The 16,432-nt window shown below is 42.9% G+C and overlaps 1 protein-coding gene across 8 annotated transcripts in view; it reads right to left on the bottom strand.

Moving 5' to 3' along the window:
* LOC144534575 (nuclear factor 1 B-type-like) overlaps positions 1-16,432 on the bottom strand; it is a 61,579-nt gene that overhangs the window by 43,264 nt on the left and 1,883 nt on the right. For all 8 annotated transcript variants that reach the window (XM_078276573.1, XM_078276574.1, XM_078276571.1 and 5 more), the window contains exon 2: positions 13,208-13,739. In XM_078276573.1, the coding sequence (XP_078132699.1) occupies positions 13,208-13,739 (532 nt within the window). The remainder of the gene's footprint in view (positions 1-13,207; positions 13,740-16,432) is intronic.

The following is a 16,432-nucleotide window of genomic DNA, read 5'->3' as shown; positions in this document are numbered from 1 at the left end:
ATGACATTTGCAGGGAATGCGTCATTTTGTAGGCTGCGGCCAATTCACCCGTCACTGTTTGAATTTCAAAGTCGAGTTCCTTCACGCGATCCAAGAGCTGTCAAACACTACTATCCTCGGGTATCGTCCAGTGGGTGCTCGCCTCCTGGAACGGAGGCCTCTGGTTGGCTCGTGTGTTTGGCTGCGGGGCCGTCTCTGCAACAACATCCACTTGGCCAGAGTTCAACCCACGTGGAAGGTTACAATAGCCCAAAGGTGGCTGCCCCAGACCATTGTTTATGCAACAGCACACTACTGCCAGGTTAAAGTTAAAGGGAAAAGAGCAAGACAGCGGATAAATATGCAGGGCTCCTGCCTGTGATGGAGTTATGATATCTCTTAATCCTTCCTGTACAAACACCGCTTAGTAAGACATTTATTAATAAACTGTAGATTTTTACTCATGCATAAAAGATCTTTTTAAAGATTTTTTTTTTTTACCATCACAAAAAAGGACGGCAATGAGATATATTTTTAATTACGCTTCTTTGCACATTTTAAGTATTGTCATCTGTATTGTAAAATGCTGATGATAACAGTTTAATTGAACATGTTGCTCTGTGAGAATAATGCTGTTAATTCATATTATATTGGAGGTAATGACCTATGCTTTTAGATTGTGTTTGTTTCTAAAATTAGTGGCACGTTGTTGCGGTGATACAAAATGGAAATCTGGCACCTTAACCAAAGCCATTTAACTTTAATGAAATCTTACCCAAACTAAATAGATTTTTACACTGTTATTTCTGTCACAGTTGAACCCTGAATACGAACCCATGCATAAGTTAATGTAGCGCCTATCTCATCTTCCTACTAACCAGCGAGGTGAACCAAATCCATTACATCTCAGAGAGGGGTGAAAAAAAAAAAAGATCCACACACCAGCTGTTTGGTAAACATACCAAAGTAATTGTTCCAAATACCTTACTTTAACACAGATTAAATGCAATTAGATGCAGTTTATCTAACCACAACAAGTCTCTATGCCAAAAGAAAAACCTCTGTCATTGTTTCTAGCAGTTCTGCTCGGAGGCATTACAGCTGGGAATAGGAGGACTTTTTTTAAACGTAGCTTCCTTATGTACAGGAAGGGACTTTTTAACACAAACAAAGCCTTTGCTCATTGCATAGGAAGACTATAGGGATGGAAAAAAAAATGGTTGGCTAAGGCAAAGGTCTTCTGAGGTGAATATGAGGAATTTAGGTCAGTGCAGCCGAGATATTTAACCAGCTCAAGCCGCTGCAGCCTGGGTGGAAATAGCATGGGAGGCCAGGGAGAGGGAAACCAGTGCGTCACAGTTCCCGGACTGAGTCCAGGCTCCCCCCCCCCCCCCCGACGCAAACAAGAGCCATAACTTCCCTAATGATCCCAGACTATATACGCCTCGGATATATCCCACCAATAGGGAGAGCTTCCTCTTCACCTTTGATGTCAAAGTGGGTGCGCCTACCTTTGACTCTTGCATTAAGTTCAGTACATGTAGGCTTGGTGCTAGTGTGGTGGGATGAATCCTTGGCAAAAAGAAATTAGGTTGGAATGTCCCATTGTGAAAAGTCTTTAATCAGAGTATGTACAAAATCACTCCTAAAATCTGGGGAAATCCTATTCTAAGACCTAACAAATCTCTTAATATCTTAAATGTTTGCCAAATCTTGATAATCTGACACTCTCTTGCTTTAATTTCAGTCTCCCTGTCACATACAATTGCGCTGTGATTCAGAAGTCCAACACCACACACACTCACACACACATTGTAAACAGTCTTTATTGAGACGTGAGTGCTTGTATAAACATAGCCAAGCCCTATTGAGGGTCCAGGGCTGGGTCGAACAATAAGAGGGGGAAAGTTGCTGGACGTTCCTCACAGACGGTGTGTACAAAATCCAATTATCAGAGCCACGGCATTAACATTCCAGCAGTCTGGCAGGTGACAGCTCCGTCTTTTTAGCCCCCCTTCCCCTACACCACCAGCATGGGATAGAGTCGCTCGGCAGCACCTCGACAATACATACACACACACACAGACGTACACACACACACACACACACGCAGCCCTTTTCAACTCCCCCCCTTCTAAGATCCCCAAGTATTGAGACATATATAGAGGGAAGAAGGCAAAGAGTGGGGAGGCAGTTGGGGGGAGTGGGGGGGTCCACCAGCGACACTGGTCTTTTCTTCAGGAGATCAGCGCGACCGGCCTAGCAAGCAGTATCAGTCAATGAGGCATTCTTCTCCTCTCTGTCTCTGGGTGAGAATATGTTGATCGCTGATAACGTTGCTTTGATTGCCATAATGGGGAAACCACTTTTTGTTTTGAGCGTTTGCCTCTAAACAGTGCGCGCTTTGTCAGCACTGGGTGATGTTCGTGGCATACAAGATGGCGATTAAAAAAAGGTTTAACGGTAAAACAAAAACATTGTTGTTGATCTACAGGGCTACAGGGCGAGTTGATAATGGATTAAAATAAGGTCTGCGCCTATGGGGCCCTCAGTGACAAAAAGCAATGCAACCAACCCAGAGATCAGAACACCGCAAGTTTAACCCTGCATTCACTGAAAAACTTACAACACTAAGAGTTTACACTTCATTCTCGGTCTTATTTAATTACAGCCTCTAGCTCCTGTAATTAGCCTCTTCACCTTCTTTTTTTATTAAACCCTCTGGTATCATATAGCCGGCCATCATACATCACTAACACTTTTTTGCTTCACAAACAGTACATGTGGAGTACGTGATAGGGTGCATGATATGCAACGCCTCTGCCTTGTGTCCTGCTCTTTACCCTTGTCAGATCCTATATATAAACGTACATCTGGCCCCCATTCTGCTCTTTCCATCATGTCATCTTACAGAGAAGGCTGTAAGAGATACACACAGTACAGTACAGTACAGTACAGGACAGTACAGTACATTATGGTACAGCAGAGCCGGAACAAATTATTATTTTCATTATGGATTGACTGATTATTTTTTATTTTACATGTATGAAAAAGAAAAAGTAAAAAAAAAAAAATGTTTATCATAACTTCCCAGAGCCAAAGAAGACGACTCAAAATTGCTAGTTTTGTCCTAACGACAAGCCTATACTTAAAGATATAAAATGTATGAAAGATATAAAAACAGAAAAAAAAGAAGAAGCAAATCCTCCCATTTGAAAAGCCCTGGCGACTGATTTTCAAAACTGAACTGAATCAACCGGGCACTCCAGTGCAGTACAATACATGATCCCCGCAGATTCCTTAAGCCCCGTTACCAAACACCTCGAGCAGGGATTAAGTTAAGAGTTGAAAGTGTGTTCATGTCTAGGTGCAATGTGAGTGTGGGAGTGTATATAAGTTAGTTCAAGAGGGATATGGTAGGTAGGACATGCCAGAAATAATGATGTGCATTTCTGTATAATTTCAGTGAATGAAAAGGTTTTATGTTACATGTGATCTGGAATCAATGAATATGTAACACCCTAAAGTATTTTTATGTATGTATTGTTTTTTTGTTGCTAACTTTCTTTAATAAAGCGTTTTAAGAAGCGCCTCTTGACAGTCCACTTTTGGTTTCACCTGTCCTCTTTTCATGGCTCAGAACTTTACTTTGTCCCCCAACAAAACAAACGGCTTTTTTGCTTCTATTTTCGCCCTCTCTGTGTTTTACTGTCCTCCTCTGTGGTGAGATGTTAGTCAAGTGTCTTGTGGCTTTCTCCACCCTCAGCAGAAGGCCTGCGCACTGGTTAATTATTCTTGGATGGCAGATAAAAAAAAAGTGAGTTCTTTCTTTTCTTTTCTTTTTCCAGCTCAGCTTCCCATTCATAACAGTTGGCACTGGTTTTCGCACTGCCTGCCAGAGATCACACCCCAACCATTTTCATTTTCCTTCATCCATTTGTTTCATTCATGTCATAGATTTGGCAGGGGCCTGCATCGTTTTCCTGATGGCCGTCGACCCTTCAACACGCTTCTTTTGAGTCTCAAACTCCCGTTTGTGGCTTTGTTTTGCATCAAAGTGACATTGTCTTACACTATTTCAGTTTTGGAATTGTTATCTAAAACTGAAATGAAGATGCCTTAGCAAGGCCATGTACATAACTTCTGACTTTCTCTTGGATGAGGAGAAAGACTTCACACATTGAAACTTTTCCTGGGAAAGTGGAGTGATATTGTTTGTGTATGTGAGTAGCAGTGTTGGGATAAATCCAAAGTTAAAAAGAACCATTACGTGTGGGCTAACATCCTCCTGCCTTCATATAGCCTAGTATATTATCCTTTAAGACCACGGAGGTAGTGAATGCACTGTGTCCCCCCACACTTTAAGTGCATTACACAGTGCATTCAACCCGAGGCCCCAAGAAACAGCAGTTTATCATCATACAACTACTGGAAAAATGCCCACTGACAGGAAAGCTATATCACACATACACACACACACACTGCTCCCACCCACCCCAACCACTTTGCTCAATTTATCAGCTGCAGCTGCGTGCATGTGTTTTAATGCATGCACACAAGCTGAATGCTTTTGAGTTTGTATGTGCATGTGGGCATCTGAGTCCAAACACTCTCAGGGCTGAAACCCAATCCCAGAGAACTCAAACGTGTCAAATAAAGCCCAGGCTCTTTAGCGTCGGGAACCAGGCTTCCCAACATGGAAACAAACAAGATGGCTACCTTGTCTCCAACCCAAGCATGCCTTGCAGTGTTCACCGGCTCCCATCTGAATGGAGTTACAGGCTGGCTAACAGGAGTGCAGAGGAGAAGAGTCTCCTGGGGCAGTTGGCTCAGCAAGCAGGACCAGAGGATGACTGCACCGTGGATTAGGGCCCCACAGTGGTCCATTGTTAATTGGGCGCCATGTGTGAAAGCTACAGAGAGATTAGTTTGTACAGCTGCTGCCATTTGTCATAACTGCCCTTAACAAGACACACATGGCAACCCAAGTTACAGCCAGAGGTTTTACAGAAAAAGGGGAGAAAAATGTCTGCCGAGCGTCTAATAGTTTGTGAAACAGACCTGCATAAGCTGATGAAGATGTTCCTGGGAAACACCAAGCAGACTCATCTGGGATCCCATAAGAGATGATGAGTTTGAGCATTACTTATTTAGCCATCTGTAGGTCAACTACAGTCATTATCATAACTGCTCAAAGAGCTATGTTAAGCCAGTAGAAATCCCAGACCACAGGTTGCAAACAAGTTTGTGAAAACAATGAGGGAAGATGAGCTATTACATCATGGCCCTCAAATTAGACAGGGTCTGTGTTTTATTAGACAGGCAACAGAGATAACAAGCGGGCAAGTGACTGTTATAGCCTGATGACCTCTTGTTAGCCAAATTTCCTTGGTAATGTAGTCTACACCATGAGGTTTAAGAGAGGGATGGTGCAGTAGAGTTATTTCTTGGTAAGAATCCACAGTGTAATTGTTGGTTGTAGGTCTACGCACATGTTGGAAGCCTAATTACAATCCTGACCTGGTAAATCTGGAACAAGCTTTTAAAGCACTCTCACTTTCAATTTTCGCCCGAAAGACGCTAGAGCACGGTTCTTACTGAGGAGTTGCGGTTCATTGAATCTAAATGCAGTCTTTTGAGCTAAAGTACCGGTGAGCAATAATCTTTTCATGGCTTTCTACACGCACATGTATATGGGCGTGTGAACACGTGTCCCCATGTGTGCATTTTTGTGGTTGCTTATAACAATTTGGAAGGGTTTTCTAAAAGTGCAGCAAAGTTACCAGCTGGAGCCTTGTGCCAGTGGAGAGAGCGGGCCAATTCTGGAGTTTTCTGGAGCCAGATCATATATGCTTTCAGAAGGCACCATGGTAACAAGCCCCGTTCCTCCCTAGTAAAAATAACGGGCTTCATTAACAATCTTGTTAGTGCTGCAGCGGGCTTTAATCACAGGTTCCAGACAGCACTGGACTAGTTTGTTCCTAACACAAGTAGTTGCGCAGTGGCAAACGGTTTCACCATTAGTAAACCCATAGACTCAGTGTTTAATACTGGTTAAAAAATTATCCAGATATCTAGATTTAGATCGAATGAAATTTGTAGTTTCTGATTTTAGTTGGTGGTTGTGCATGTTGTATTCATGCCATGCCTAAATTCAATTCTCAAATATCTATGTAGAAATCTCTAAAGAAATATGTGAAAGGTGCATTTGTTATTTTACCTTTTATTCACTGTATCAGTTTGTTGTTTTAATGACTCGATGTAAAGACGCAGTGTGAAAGCCAGATCCGTCTGTCACAAAGGAGGAATTACCTCTGTAAAAAATCTGTAACACCTGCTGGTTTGGTGATCCTGAGATGTGAGATTTTCATGTTGTTGCAACCACCAAGGTGTCCATATTTCCTCTCCTCCTGTCATTCCCTTTATATAGCTCACTTTAATCACATCCAACACTGCTCAAAGATGCTGTCTGTCATAAAAAACTGCATGTTTACGTAAGTGCTAAAAATGTAAATTACTTACTTTCCTAGTCTACTTGCCTTCTCCGCTGTTCTGTAACTTTTCTTACTGTGCGGGTCAAACAAAAAAAAAAAACCACCTTGGGGTTGGTATTGTTTATGACACTGAATATATGGCATCTTCTGCTGATCGAGAGTTGGTTTTAAATTTGGGAGCTTTTTGAGAAGTGAACCTGACATATGTGAGGGAGGAGTGGCTAGCTTTGACAACTCAATGGGGCGTTGATGAATCCGTCCCAAGCAGGCTATTCCCAAGCCCCAGACACCATATCCCCTCTTTGACCTGCTGCACTGACATAAGAAAGAAATCCTCTGGGGATTCGCCCACCCAAAAGTACATTTTGCACTGCGCTGTTATGGCGGCCCTTTCTTTTTCTGTCCCGCTCAGGTCTTGTCGAGCCGTCACAGTGATGGGCCGTACTGTACCGCCAGACAAAAGAAGAGACAACCATCACTCTGGGCCACTGATCGGCCCTGTCTGGACTGAAAAGACTTTGATGAGGCAAAGCAGGGTGGGGGGTGCTGCACAGAGAAGTTAGTGTCTCCTGGGCAACCACTCTGATTGTCTGCCCTTGCCCAATGTTCCCCATCACACCCCACCTACCTCTACCCCTTCCCATTTTTTTTTCTTCCCTTCATTGGTTGTTCACAAGGCTTCTTCCTGGGTAACGGGAACTGGCTTCTACATGAATGTCTCAGTCTGGTACTTGAGGGTGCTTTTCTCTTGGTTGACTTGAAACAATGGGTGGTCAAAAACATCTTCACATGAATTCTCCTCTCTGAACCTTCTTGTCCCTCTTTCCACTACAGACCCTGCTGTCTAACATGACCAGTCTATCAGGCAGATGGGACAACACTAAGTTTTTCTAGCAGTTGTGCTTGTGCGATGGCAAATAAGGGAGAGCAGATACTGGATGGAGAAACTAAGGGCACAGGGAGGGTCTGCTTTGTAAGGCAGGACAGTGAGGTACAGTGTAGTGCCTGGGATAGGGGGTGAATGTACCCATTTGTCTTCATTTGGGAGGACCAGCAGACAGGGTGGGGGTGGGGAATCTATCCGGGAGGAGTGGGAGGTGCTGGTCCTCCAGTCAAGTGGCCTCGGGGGGATTTGAAATGCATTTGGGGTCTGCCCCAAAAGCCTGGGAAAGTGTGGTGAAGCTGATATCTTAACCATAGACTAATGACACAAACTGCAGTCCTTAACCAAGTGTAACCACAAACGCAAAATTGAGTCTCCTGCTGAAATACACGAGAAAAGCCTTTTCAACGCAATGCCTGAGCCGTAGAATGCCAAAGAAAGGCCACGTCCTATTTTTTTTTTTTGACGGATGCAACAGCATAAACTGTGACACAAGCAAATGAAACACTGTAGCGGAGCAAAGGAGGGAGTTGTAAATTTAGTTGAGAAAGAAGGCATCCACATTTCTCAGTGGCCTCTGCTCCGAGTTGCCTTGTTTCCATGGAGATTTATGTACACATGGCACACAAAAGAGGGCCAAGGAGGTAACACGGCCTGTTTAAGCCTCGAGGTATTTGCTTGAGCAAAACCCCGCTGCTAATAACACAAGCTTCATACTGAGCCAGGCAACCTGGCTGCACAGCACCCAGGTTAGTGTTTGAGAAGGAGCAGAAAGGGAAAGAAGGCAGAGGAAAGTCAGATGGAGATCACAAACAACCAAAGATCCTAAAGAGGGAGTGAAGCCATTAAAAAACAAGGAAAGTAAGCACGAAAGAACGAAAGGAAGAAAGAGAGAGAGAAAAAAAGAAAGACCACTGCAAAACATAAATAGCTCCCGGGTTAAAAGAAAAAGGAACGGGAGGACATTTAGTGGGAAGCGGAAATCAATAAGGCAAGCGGTGAAGCTGGGAGGGAGTTCTAAGTGGATTAGATTGAGAGAATGTGTTCGATAGGTTATGGCTCTGACAGAGAGGTAGCCAGACACCGCAGGCTCTATTGCATACTAATAAGGAAGCCAGAATGGAAGCTGAGCACAGGGTTGTGCAGTTCAATCCAAAGAGTTTTTCTATATGGCTCTGGAGTCATCGGTTAAGGTTTTTTCTCAGGAGTTGCACTTTACTGTCTTGCTGATTTGGTTCTGAATGTTCACTGTTAAAATTCATGTGCAAGAACAAAATTCCACTCAACTTCCAGAATAACCAGTCCTGGGACTTTTCCCAGAATCATCTCACAATTTCAAATTAAAGGCAGCTGAATAACTGTACTTAACCCAAAAACGGAAGACAAACAGTAGTGTCCTTTACGCTGTCTGTTTTCAACAACTTTTGTTTCACACTTCTGGCAGCAACCCAGCCACCCTCTCTCTGGCCAAGCGCCTGGGCCTGGGACAGCTGTCATGGTAAGGGTCTGGGGCTTGAGGGAAAGCCAGGGAGTGAGAAAAGAAAAGCGACTGGGAGAGAGAAGGAGTGAGAGAGTCATTTGGCCGGGCAGCGTGCCGCAGGGGTGATTCCTGATGGCAGAGGAGGATAAGGGAATAAGGGGAGGGAGGGATAGATGTTGTGCTTAGTCACAGACCTCCACTGTGACCCAGAAGGTCAGGCCTCCGCACTGGCCGCCTGACCAAAGCCTCTGAGGCAGCCGGGCGGAAAACAAGATGCAAGCAGCGACACCCCACGCAGTGTGGTGAGCAGGCAAAAGCCAGTCGTGGAGATAGGGACCAGCCAGACGACCCAGCCTGAGGGATTGGAGAGGGGGGGGGGGGGGGTAGGGAGTCAGTGGTACCTACTCCCCCTCACTTAGGCCAGTGAACCAAGGGACCACCAGCCAGACCAGAAGTAGTGGTGGGGAAGTGGAGACAAACAGTTGCCAAGAGACCACCGGTGATCTTGCGACCGCCGCGGTTTGACCCCGATCGAGGAGGTCAACAAGGGGGGCTTACGAGCAGCTCCCCCACCTCCTCCCCTGACCCCTGACCCCCCAGGCAAAAAGTCTTCCTCCTCCACGTGCCCTGGGCCTGAAACGGTGCGTTTTCACTGATCTGTTTTGCTCAATTAAACTTCAGAGGACACCCTGCCACATCTCTCTGCAAAGGTCCCGACCCCAGGGGCAGAGGTTAAGTCTGCCGCTCGTAAAACTAGGTCTCCATTAACATGGCAGTGTGTATTCAGAGGTAATCCATCCATTTCCACAAACTATCATGACAGTGTGAAAAAAAAGTGTGAGGGGGGTGTCAAGGTAATGTTTTATGGCGGTGTTAACTTTCGGCACCAGAGTAATGGGAAAGCTGCTTGGCCTTGACTTCTTTAGTCTCCCATTGGACTACCTCAGAAATCCTCTTCTGTCACTGGTTAGAAGGCACTGACAACCTTCAAAAAATGCTCAGAATTCTTTGTAGTCATTTCTACTACTATTCCTACTTCATTCCACTGAAGTACAGCTTGCCGAATTCATATTTTAATCGAGGTAGAGAATGTACAGCTCATCATTTCAATTACATTTTCAAAGATTCCTCCAAATTCGTACCGCTTGAGTATCTTAATCACATTACTTTTTCAACTATTGTACAGAGCTTTCAGTGACTTTATTAACGACAGTCCTATATATGTTGAGGAAAGAGTGATGCGCAGCTCAACAAAGCCAAATACAAGGCTCCTAACATGTCTTGACACGACCATTATACATGCCGTGTTACAACTAATCCGTCAAACTGTAAAACTGGATATGCAAAATATAAATCCAGGTGGGGAGAGGCGATGATTCAAAGGAAAGAAAAATGATAAAAGTGCATTAGTGTATAACAGCCGTGTGTGTGTGTGTGTGTGTGTGAGCGAGAAGCCAGGGCCCTGTATTGAACACGGCCTGCCAGTTGGCACAATGGATGCCACAACCCCCACTCCCAGCCCCCAGCCTACTTCCCAGCGGGCATTCATCTGGGCATGCACATGGGTGCTACAGCCGTGCCTGGCTAAACGCGTCTGTGCCCCAGAACAAGGGGGCTGAGTGCCCTCTCTAAATTCACCCAGCACACTCGCTGCCAACCCGCCGACCTTTCTCAGGCAGCAACCTACCAGAATCAAAAACACTCTGAACTTATTGATTTTTGCCACAAAAATAACAAGAAAAAAATGCTGTTGTGTAAATAGCGGCAGCAACACATTTTGTTTTGGTTATCCATTAAAGCAACACAGCAGAAGTGAGCCGCTGCCAGGGAGCAGGACAGAGAGAAGCGTATTAAAAGCACAGTCCAGACCCAGTTATTTCTCGCAGTTTTCACAAAAACCAGATTATGTTTCAGATGGAGCCGTTTGCTAGTTTCTTTGTGTTTGATTGTGTGTTTGTTTGTTTCGTGCAGTTGCAGCAGAACAAAGGGCAGCGGCTTCCATTCTGCCACTGTCAAAAAACTTTCCAACATGCCCACTTCATTGCGGATGCCAACCAACGAATCAAAGGCATGCTGCAGGCAGACAAAGAGAGTTTGATGCCAACCTCCAAACCTCTAACAGCCATTACTGGTGATGTGCCTGCCTCCCTGGCACAGTGCAAAACAAAATGGCGCCGCACCACACGCTACCACAATATGGCTGCATTGTCTGGAGATGGGCACTGCTTGGAAACTTGAAGAAAAGGAAAAGACGCTTTAGCTTGCAAAAACGAAAGAGGAAGGGAGAAAAAGCACATTGTCTCTGTGATCCCGGTAAAAGAATGCTATTTTGTATTTGCCAAAGTTTCATTCGGTAAATAATCGCTCTGATCCGAAATGCGATGTTGAATCACAGTGAATTTATTCTCCGGCGATAAAGACCATTATGTTCACCATTTATTTTGAACACTGAAATTAATCTTCTTGCCAACAATCTTCCTCCATCGCGAACACATTTTCCTAAAACAAAAGCTGATGAAATGCCGTCAATAATATACAATACAGGCACTAACTTATCATTTAAATGGTGTATATTATATAAAAACAGCACGAAAGAGCCATTCTCAACTTGGTACTGAACAGTTAAAAATGCAGCAGATGCAAACTAGAGAAGCGGTGGCATCCTACAAAAGGCACAAAAGAGGGTCTGATGCCAACCCCGGTGCCAGTGGCAACCATTATTGTCTGTGTGCTGTGCCTTCTGCTTTCGCTGGCACTTATCAAACACAAAATGGCGCTCAGGGTTTGATGATAATGAGCTAGCCATACCACCATTTCTCCCTCAATAGCAAAGTATTGGTGGTTATTCACAGTTGCTGCAATAGATTTAATACAGGGGAATGTCAACAGGAAATACTATAAGAGGGATTCCTATGGTATCAACAGATAAAGGGGGGGAGTTCACTGTGAGGGACATGAATGACTCTTACATTTTGCAAGAACAACAAAAAACGGTGGCTCTTTGTCCAAATAAGAATGAAAAATCCAAAAAATCTATCTAAACAATATTTTCTGCTTAACATGTGCATTGCCTGTCCTAAATGTGACATTTCATATTTAAAAAAAAAAAAAATCACAATTAACTTTCTTTTAATTTACAGTTTGGTTTTTCAAGCTGCTTTTCAAAAATAATTTGTAGTGATACATTTTTGGCTTAAATTGTCAGTGTTGTACATTATCTCAAATGATGTAGTAAATGCCAGTATTTTAGCGGTGTGTGGCAGTCTTTTGGTTGTGTACCAATGTGGAAAAAATAAACTATAATAATTAAATTGAACTTTTTCTATTCGACACTTCCATTCAAAAATGTGCATGTTAAAACCTATTCCAACTACCTGGCAACACAACTTCTTATTCAAAACTTGAATAAAACGCGAGATTCAGTCGTCACATCGAGCACATCACTGAGTCTGCAAAATAAACCAGCTTTTCGGGAATTAAGAAAAGACAGATTTCAGCACAACCATGACCACACACATGATTTATAACAGACACATTATCTTATTATACTGAAATGTAATATTAAGAAATAATATTAAGAAGGCCTACTTAGGTTTACTCATATTTTGAATGCTAAGCTGTAAAGTGACTTACTATCAGCATATGATTATGTAGCTGCTGCCCTTTTTTAATGGTGGAAATCTTATATTAAAACAAAATTGTTCTAATGTGATTTTTGATTGAAAACAGAAGAATTTTAAAATTACATAATTTTACATTGCATAATGGGGACTATGTGGATACGGCAGTGTTTTTCCTTTTTCTTTTTATTATAGTAAGGACAACCAGTTTAAAAAAAAAAAAAAAGCTCTTAATAAACACCACAAGAATACTGGTATATGGACAAAATATACTACTACTGCATTCATTTTAATGTAACCAGTCTATACTGCAACTTTCCACATTGGTCACGACTTAATATCTAGACAAATAGAATAGGTGTAAAGTGTGTGTGCTATACAAGCCTGTGTGTGCACAAGATCAAACATAAACCCTGTCCAAACGATAGAAACTGACACATTTAAAACATGTTCTACATTTATTGATTACAGACTGTCTTTTGGTTAAGTAATGAGCCATACTTGAGCCATATAAAAAAAAATATATGCTGCTTATATACGGTACTGACTATCAAGTTTCCGATGTTTATTTGTCTGGCGTATGTAGTGGTGATTTCAGCCAGTCTCAGCAGGACTGCCAAAAAGTAACACATGTGACCCTTGACCTTGCCAAGCCATTATTCACACACACACACACACACACACACACACACACACACACACACACATACACACAGTAAAACAAACATACACAGTATGAGCTTGAACCTACCTTGGTCCTGGACATAGTATGCTAGAAACAAGTCCAGCTCCTTGACCGATACTGTTATGTGGTGTGGCTGGACACAAAGTGCTGGGTTGGTGCAATGTTGAGACTTGACGAGGCGTTCCCCATCTGTACTTTCCAGAGGGATGCCTTTGAAGAGGATGACCATCACCAGGTCCAGACGCCAAACTTTGTCGGCCTGCCTCAAACAGTCGATCCGGCGGATCTTGCCCTTCTGGTCCGGGTTGGATAGCACACAGCACGGGTGCTTCTTGCCCGTCACGCTGAGGACAAAGTCCTCCCGGTACTCCTGCCGAATGTCCTTACGCAGCTTGGCCAGCAGCCTGGATGCCCATTTCTGCTTAACCTCGGGCTTCTCGCTCAGAAGCTCGTCCTTCACCGCGCGCTCCTCGTCCTTGGACATCCGCTTCTCGTGCTTCTTGAAGTACTTGCGTTTTCTGGCCTGGAGGTTGAACCACGTGTAGGCAATGGCACGGACGTGAGGAAGAAGTGCCTCGATGAAGGGATGAAATTCATCCTGGAGCATCCAAGGGACACAGCGAGGAGAGGGATGAGAGAAGGATAGAAATGTAATCAGAAACTCATGCCATTAAACATGGAGAAGAAATATGGGTTTATTCAGTGATGTGAGGCAGAAGGGAAGTCAGACCACAAATTAAACATGTCCTCATAATCAGTCAAATCATATCATATTGGCAGTTTCAACAGCTTTACACTGGTTTTACCATCCTAGATGTATCTAGGTGTACTGCAGGTATGACAAGGACATTCCACTGTTTATACCAACTGCCAGCACTGCAAAAGCACCAAGCCCGGTGACTGAATGCACTCGCGTCTCTGCTCTCCTTTCCCGAACATACTCTGAGCGGGACTCCTGTGCTGCTGCTGCTGCTGCTACAGGGTGAGCATACACTCCTCACAGTTGCATTTCTCTTATCAATCTACCCCCCTTCCAACGTGAACTTATCCCATGTTTACGAAGGATGCAGGCTAAGCTTGAGGGCCAAGTGTGGCTGCAGTCACAAAATAGAAGGTTACGGAGATTTCCATTCTCCTGGCACATACGAACAGCCTCGTATACAGCCAGTCTGCACGTTCAAAATACATTCAAAACACAAGCAGAGGAGAAAGGGCAGCATATCAAATGTGTAAAAGCAATCGTGTGAAAAAGGTTGGGTTAGGACTCGATCCAAGTTCATGCCAAAGTTTTGAGGTTAACACGTAGACTGACACTTGCCGAGCTTCATTCCAAAAACCTGAGTCAGTGATATTAAAATCATGGCCTACTTTTAAAATGTTCCACCTCCCTTTTAATAAGAAAAAGGTGAGGTGGAAACCTCACTTTTTTTCTGATAAATTATCAGAGAATCAGATTAATATTAGTGGAGATATTTTCAACACTAATTTTAATGTTGAAAATACTAAAAACTACTTTTTCAAATGTTATATTCTGTCTAGGTTTACGGTGTGTTTTGCATTATGCCATAGCACACTTTATACCACATTATCTTTAATTCTAAACTGAAAAACGAATATAAAACAAATATGAGAAAACCTTTTCAATACATATTTGACAGAATTTGGCTTACAACTAAAAACAAAAAAAACAAAAAAAAAAAAGCGGAATAGCAACATTTCTAACAGCAGTTGACTGGCCTACAGGCTTTTACATCAACAATACTGCAGTAAGTCTCATTCAAATTATAGTGATCTCTTAATGCTTGTTTTCTGTAGGTGAAGGGGTGTACAGGATGGTGTGTGGGGGGATTTTAGGAGTCGTCCGAAATTACAGCAGCTGTGACAAGTGGAAACATTAACTTAAACTTTGTTTTAGGTCATTAACATGTCAAATGTAATAAATATAAGCAGCCCCTTTTGAGCAGGCGTTTGAAGAGTTAAACCACATATTGTTCTTTTTGTAGGCAGCCAGGCAGGCTAAAGGAAACCACAGAAACCCACTCCCTATCTGCGCCTGCCGCTGGTGCTCCTCTGTGAAGCCACATTTCTGGTGTGCTCTTTCGGGCCAATACAACTCTGCTCCAGTGCAGTAATGTCAAATTATAATCATTTATTATACAGCATAGAACAAACATTTAATTCTCTAAAATCCGTTTTGAAATGTATTATATTTGCTATGGCTACGATATCCATCCATAGTCTTCTAGAGAGGTAAAAAAAAAGGGGGAAAAAAAAGAGATAAAATAAATTGAGAACTCCTTTAAATGTCATCTCCTCACTACAATGTTGCCAATTAAACTGACAAAGGCAAGCAGTAAATGCTTGTAAATGTGCTCGGAAGCAACTGTTTCTGAAATCCTTTTCACTCCTGGTTTCCTGTTCAAAAACACTTAAATATTCAGTACATTTTTTCAACCAGGCTATAGCCAAATACTGTAAAGATAAATGACTTGGCCACGGCCTATGCAGTGCACTTCAGCTGGGGCCATAAAAGCACAATCCTCTTAAGTACAAACTAAACCACATCTCAGTCAATCACTTACTTATGCCAAGTAAAATATAAACAGTAAAACTGATCTAGCCAAAACAGTCAGCTACTCTGTCCAACCGCTGAATCAACGTTATCGTGCGTTTGATCTTCCTGCAGTGAAAGTGTCTTAATCTCCTTCCAATTTCACCTCCCTAAACTATAAGGGTTTTTACTCGAAATAAAAATATACACGTGGAAAAAAATATAAACACAGCTCAAGCAAGGCTGGGAGGTGTGTGTGTGTGTGTGTGTGTGTGTGTGTGTGTGTGTGTGTGTGTGTGTGTGTGTGTGTGTGTGTGAGAGAGAGAGAGGTTATTAGAGGACGCAAATAACCTAATTAAACAAGAGAGAGAAAATGAGCATACCTGCACCAATTATACAGGACTATTAAAACCATAGTCTTGTAATGCTAGCATAGAAAATTAAAATAAAAAAACATTTTTACGCATACCTTTACGCACACAAATAGCGCATGAGGATATAGGCACTTCAATGACTTTTGATGTGCCTATGGATTGTTGGAATTATTTTTCGTTAGGGCTTTCGGTGGAATCTAGGATCTCCAAAGTAAAATAATCACCACGATTGTAGCACAAAATCGATCATTTTGGTTTAACAACTTACATTTCGCTTAGTTCTAACGCTACATTTTCACCTACAAGGTAACACTTCATTGTTGTCATGGATTATGAAAGTATTTACCAAGCAGAGCTGAAACTGCA

Source organism: Sander vitreus, chromosome 19, assembly GCF_031162955.1.
Source record: "Sander vitreus isolate 19-12246 chromosome 19, sanVit1, whole genome shotgun sequence".
Lineage (NCBI taxonomy): Eukaryota > Metazoa > Chordata > Actinopteri > Perciformes > Percidae > Sander > Sander vitreus.
Note: the sequence above shows the minus strand (reverse complement) of the source record. Positions and strands in the feature narration are given on the sequence as shown.